The sequence below is a fragment of the Nannospalax galili genome, unplaced genomic scaffold, assembly GCF_000622305.1.
Source record: "Nannospalax galili isolate Female #2095 unplaced genomic scaffold, S.galili_v1.0 scaffold140, whole genome shotgun sequence".
Classification (NCBI taxonomy): Eukaryota; Metazoa; Chordata; class Mammalia; order Rodentia; family Spalacidae; genus Nannospalax; species Nannospalax galili.
This window is the reverse complement of record NW_008352267.1, coordinates 12,272,862-12,279,095: the sequence shown is the minus strand read 5'-3', so window position 1 is coordinate 12,279,095 and position 6,234 is coordinate 12,272,862. Positions and strand designations below refer to the sequence as shown.

Here is a 6,234-nt window from a genome sequence, read left to right as displayed (position 1 = left end):
ACACTCCATCAATACCCACTATCCTGAAGTTGAAGCTTAATAGTAAACAATTCCTAAATTAATTTAATCTTGTGTTGTTCAGAGGAAGTTCAGAGAAGCTGAAGGTCCTCAGAGTTTAGGAAGCCATAGGGTTCCTTGAAAGCCCATTTAAAAAAACAAAACAGAAGACAACTTGTACTAAGACCTCTTCACCTAGAGAACAGGAAACAAGAGATTAAACTATAATGGCAGGTAAATCATTTCCTAGACTTCCGGTGATTCTTGGCAGCAGAAGATTGTGCTTTTGGAAAAGAAAAAAATGTATCAGCCACAAAGTGACTAATCAAGTGACTTAAGAAAACCTAATATTTGTCAAGATGGGCTTGCAGCATCTTGTTGTACCTTTGTTCCCAAAGGACACCTCCAAACACACAGCTTTCTGCCATACTACATCTTTCACTTGGGAGTGAAACTGAGTAACTTTCTAAGTAATAGGTCAAAGATATAAACTGGTATACTTGGACTTGAATGATCTGACTAATACAGTATGAACCCTCCTAGCAAATACCTGAATCAAAACAAGTTACATTTTTCCTGTCTTTTCTAACATAATCTGGTGAATGATGGTGAACTACAGAGTCTAAGCCAAATACACTAGGAAAAACAGCCATGACCGGTTAAGTCAAGAAAACATTTTTTTCCCCAATTATAAAGGATCCATCCAGGCATATGTATACTCCATATTTAATTCAGACAGCACTGTGATTCTTGAACAAACTCATTCCTCTAGTTTTTACTATCTTCATGATACTTATTTTTAATACTGTGCATTAGGAAAAAAAAATCCAATCTGTTAATCTTTTTGGAAGGTTTTCTAAATAAGAAACCTCAAAATAACAAAACCACTCTGCCCAGTAAAGGCAAGCTAGCAAGTCTGCAGAGAGACAGGGAACAATAGGGCAGTGACATAGCCAAAGTCCGTTTGTAAGATTAAAGCAATTCAGAGTCAAATATTCTCTTGTTTCCTCTCTTGACAGGTAGCATTATCTCTAAAAGCAAACTTGCTTTACTTTAAAGCAGCTGTCATAAAAGGAATCTTCTACAGATAAGCGTACCGATTTTAGTAAAATGCCTTGACAGAAAATATGGTTTCTTGCATTTGAAAGAAACAAACAGGTAAAATAAGATAAGACAAGCTGAATTTAATTTCAAACGTTAATATATTTTCTATTTTATATTGAACATATGCATCTGTAACCCCTCATTTGCAGCAACTATCACATCCTCATAAAAGGGGCAAAATTTATAAGATGCCTCTTAAAATAAATATTCTTTTTTATAAAATAATAAAACTTCAAATAAATATTCTTTACACTAAACAATATGTTGAAAAAATTAGAAAATAAAGGTTGGATTTTACTGTAACTGTACAATATACACGAAGTCCAAAGGGAAACCAGAGTCTTACAATAAAGGCTTCCTGTAAGGCAAAATACAATCTAAAAACATACTGATTGATTCACATTCTTCCGAATGTACAACATATTAGTATAATATTTTGTGACTGTGCCATGTAGTATGGCACAACTTGTTTTTCACAGTTGCAAATATTATTGTATATACAAAAATATAGCACATTATCTCTGGAGAAACGATGGGGGAAGAGTCATTTGCTAATTTACAAACTTTGCAAGGACTATTCACCAACAAAAAAACTTTGCCCAGGAGTGTCTGTTGCTTTAGCTTATGCAATATGTAGGTCACCAAGTTCTGTCCCCCTTCCTCTGAGTCCCATTAGATGAATTCTAGCAAGCATATCGGTTAAAATGGCACATGGACCAAGAGAAAAAAAAAGCATCTCACTGCAAACAGCGAATACCCCAACCCTCTATTAACAGTGCCAAGATTACAACTGTTTAGTTGGTTGCATATGCGTGTTAAAAAAAAAAAAAAAAGGAATAATCCTTATTACTGTAATATTCCTGATTAATAATGCTATGTTGGCTTTTCAAAGTTCCTGGGGGGGACAGTGGGAACTTTGCAGCAAACTGTGTTTGAGTTTTTACAACGGCATCCAGGCCTGTTAACCCGATCATAACACCCCTGGCACAATTTAAGGCAACCCTTGGCTGGAAGGTAACACCATAAACAAGGCAAAAAGAGGGACATGACACCCATAGCCGACCATCGAGTACAACAGTGAGACTGGCTGCAAGAACATGGGTTGTCAGCACAATTGTCCTCATCGTCATTAGAGCAGTGATAGAAAAGACCTTTCACACAACATAGGCAAGTGCCATAGTCGATCACGTTCTGGGCAGAGCAAAGGCACTGCTTGTCGCAGATCCAGTCTGATGGCAGGGGCCTTGGGTAGGTGCACTCCTTACACTTGCACTTGCCACAGTCCTCACACCTGTAGGCATGCAAACCCAAATCTTCCTTGCTCAGTGGTTTAAGCTCACCAGGCTTGAGCTCAGATTTAGGCTGCACCCGGATTATCCCATCAGTAACAGGCCCTGGGGAGAAGGATGATCCTAACAGTCTCTGTTCCGAGGAGCTGCTGCTGGTACTGGTCCTTGTACTGCTCCGAGACCCTGAGCTGACGGTGCTGATGGACCTGGACAGTGGGGCCCGTGAAGAATGGACCTGCGTGGGCTGGAGCCTGGGAGGCTGGCGGTGCTCGGGCAGACCGTGGAGTCTTTCATGTTTGTGCTGAGTGGAAGGGCGAGGAGCGGGCTTCAGCCCAGGTCTTGGGACCACAGTAGGCCCCTCTGTGTACTCATTGGTGTTTCGGATGGCTCTGATCTGATCCAGAGACAACACATGTACCTGCTGGGTGAGAGCATCTCTGGGGTCCGGCTCCCCACGCTGCCTGCCACTGTCATGGGGCGCCTGCAGCAAGGGCTGCGACCCGTTGCCACTCTGAGCTCTGGCCTCCATCAGGTCTTGGCAGTGTGTTCACTCCAGCAGGCTTAGAACACATCTGAACTCCTGGGGAAACCAAGAGGAAAGAAAACGGTTTACACTCTAAGACTTCCCACTCTCCACCCACCGGAGTTGACTCTTCACTGCCCACATCCCCTAGAGAAATGGGACTGGAAATGGAGTGACAGTGGTGTGGGAGAACCGTCGAACTATCAAGGCTTGTGCTCAAAAGTAAAAATCATGGCTGGGTACTGACAGTTCTGTAATCTGGTCAAGTGCAGTGACACAACCCTAATCTTAGAATCATTTAACACTCCCTTATTCAAATAAACACGAAATTTGGAAGGCTCAGGTTTGGTGTAAAAGCTGCAAGGAAGTAACACTGGATTCTGTGATATTAGATATCACAGTGCTAGGATATTTTCAGAAGTTAAATATCTTTCAAAATTTGAAGTAGGTTTAAATTCGACACGATCACCTTTTTTTTTTTTTTGTATAAAACACCAATAAATAATACAAGCCTAGAAAATTCTCAGTTCTGTAAGTCTGCTTTTTACCTCACACACCTGCACTGACTTATCTATTCTTTTGTATCTTTTCCAGTTCGGTAGTATGATATGAAAAAAAAGCATTTCTCAAGATCATAAAGTTTTCACTTTTTAGCAAATCATTTCATATCCTATTAGATATCACAAACACGTGAAAGCAAACGCATAGGTCAAGCAACAAGACAAGAACATATTTTCAACCTCAACAACTTGACAAATATTCTACAGACCATAGCCTACGATTCCAGCCTTAGATTCTATCGCTCAAAGGTCGTTCTCCCTGTTTTAGAAATAATGCATGTCAAAAAAAATCTTATTTTCTCTTTTAAAAAAGTTAATAGCTGAGGGCATAAAGCAACTAGCAGTAAAGAGAAGGTTTAGTAACACCAAGTGTCAGGGCTGAAACCCATCATTCTGTCAAGTAATCACTTAAATTACAGTCATTCTTTGGTTTAAAAAGTACCATCCCCTTTCCCCAGCCCACAGGAAAACCGAAAGGAAAATAGGCAAAAGCGGACTTTTTAGCCAATCTCCGCTTTTTGGAAAAAGAGCTACAACGAACAAGGCAGGTGACAAACGCCTCCCGATTCAGAACCAAGCAGAGCTGGAAACCGGATCTGCTCACCTCCAGACACCGCTGCTCTTTGCTTTCACTCAATTAATCTGCTCTATCTGCGGCCCTACACCGTCCCCAGCAGGTGGGGACTCAGCTAGAACCCCAGGGGTCTTTTCTCCAGGCGGACTGACTCGGTCTAGAGGCCAGCTTGGCCACCCTGTGTCCAATGCCCAGACGCAGGGCAGGCTGGGGGCGCAGGCGCCACGGAAGGGGACGTGTCATGAAACGCACGATCACACTTCCCCCGCCTCCACCCCCTCAGCTACAATGCCCCCCCAACTCAGAACTGCCATCCAGCCCAAGAGGGGGAGCCACTCTAATACCCCTACTTCATCAAGGTCACTACAAGGTGCCTCTGCGAAGGCTCTGGAAAGGCCAGTCACCAGAAGTTTCCAAATCCGACAACCGGAGGAAGAAAGCCCAGCCTGGGACGCACAGCCGCGACAGAGGTCTATTAACCCACGCGCACACAGCGACTCCACCGTGCACCGACTCAAGCGTGCACAGCCTGTAATCTGCACACGCTTATCTCCTTTTAGATCAGGAGGAAAAGATCTATTTCTTTAAAAATGAAAGAAAAATAGCTTTATCCGGAGCACACCAGGCGTGCAAGACTTGAATCCCTAGGCTTGGAAACTTTCCGTGCAGACTTGTTTGCAGGGTAAAGTAGCATCTTTGGGGGAAAAAAAAAAGTGATTTCTGCCGATCCCTGGCCGCCTCCTTAGCAGTGCCTCCCCCGCCCCCCCCTGCTCTCCCAATTTCTCTCCCGCCCCCTTTGAGACTGCTTTGAAACCCCCCATTAAGAACTGTGTGTGATCAGACTAAGGATTAGGGGAGAAAGACTTCAGCACTTGGGTGGGGCGAATCGACACAGAAACCCCTTTGTAAAAAACGCGTAAGACTCCAAATCTTAAAAACAGAAACGACACAAAGGGGGGGGGAAGCCTAGCCCTTTTCGCCACCTACTTTCAGGTAATGGAAAACGATCGCGACCACTTGAGGACTTTCTTCCTGTGCTAGTTTTTTTTTAAAAAAAAAAAAAAAAAAAAAAAAAAAAAAAAAAAAAAAAAAAAGCATGACCCAGGCTGACCATGAAGAACGGAAAAAAAGAGAAAGCTGCACTTCCGAACCGCCGAGACCCGGCGCCAGGCTGGGCGACGCTCCCACCCGCACGGGGCTAGACTGTCCACACCGGCAGAGGCGGGACTCCCTCCGTCTGGCACTCTACCCTTGGCTCACCCTCCGGGTCTTCTGCCCCGGAGAGGGGTAGGGGGTGAGGTGAGCGAGATAGCGCCCCAGCCCCGCGACACCCGTCGCAGCGGGACAGGCTCGGCCAGAACTCTGCCTTCCTCGGAGAGGAGGAACAGGTTAGAATGCGATCGCCTGCAAGGCGACCAGGTTACACTTTGTGTCCTCCCTCCCTCCAGGGCTCTCAGCGACCCATTCGCCGCCAATATAGGGCTGGCAGCAGAAGGCAGGCTACCGTCCTCCGCCCCAAACCCCCTAGAGAGCAAGGGGTTTCCATGCTGGGGACACTGCACCCGTGCACACTGCAGCCCGGCGGTGGCCTGAGGTGTCCAGGGAGAGGCAGTTCAGTGGTGCAGCTCCCCGATCCTCCCGGGAGCCTGCGGGGTTGGGGAGAAAGGGACCCAGACCCCACTCGCGGCCGGCTGCACCTACTCCATGTTGCCCACAACGCGCGGCATTAGGAGGGGAAGAGCCAAACGCGCCTCACCGTGATCGCGGCTTTGCACCAACCCCTCTCCCTTGGATTCTCTTCTTTCTGCGATGTGCAAATAAATCCAGCCCCGATGCAAACTTTTCCCCTTCTTTCCAAACTCTGCTTCAGTCCAACTTCCAAGCAATCGATGGAAGGGGGTGGGGGAAGCCGCGGGGAAATTCGGAACCCAGTCCTCCACCGTTGGAACCCTCCTGGAATCGGGGCTAGAGAGGCGACCCCCCTTCCAGAAGCGCATTGTTTGTTCTTTTTTTTTTTTTTTTTTTTTTTTTTTTTTTTTTCTCAATGAACAAGAGGCCGAAGCGCCAACGTTGGCGAGTCTCTTCTTCCTGGCGGATCAGCGAAGGAGAGAAGAAAACGGCCTTACAAAGAACCTAAGGCCGGATCCCCCAGGGCTGGGGCTCGGCCGCGGCGGGGTGGAGGTGAAC

The 6,234-nt window shown here is 45.9% G+C and overlaps 1 protein-coding gene across 1 annotated transcript; it reads right to left on the bottom strand.

Annotated features, from left to right (window-relative positions):
- Positions 1 to 591: 591 nt before the first annotated feature.
- Positions 592 to 6,228, bottom strand: Spry2 (sprouty RTK signaling antagonist 2). Its single transcript, XM_008849103.2, has 2 exons — positions 5,804 to 6,228; positions 592 to 2,970 (listed from the first exon to the last, which is right to left on the bottom strand). Exon 2 carries the CDS (start codon positions 2,917 to 2,919, stop codon positions 1,975 to 1,977), a length of 945 nt encoding a protein of 314 aa, XP_008847325.1. The 5' UTR covers positions 2,920 to 2,970; positions 5,804 to 6,228; the 3' UTR covers positions 592 to 1,974.
- Between the last annotated feature and the right edge of the window lie 6 nt (positions 6,229 to 6,234).

Excerpts from the sequence above, each read along its gene's own strand:
- Spry2 (XM_008849103.2), bottom strand. The coding sequence starts at position 2,919 with ATGGAGGCCAGAGCTCAGAGTGGCAACGGGTCGCAGCCCTTGCTGCAG.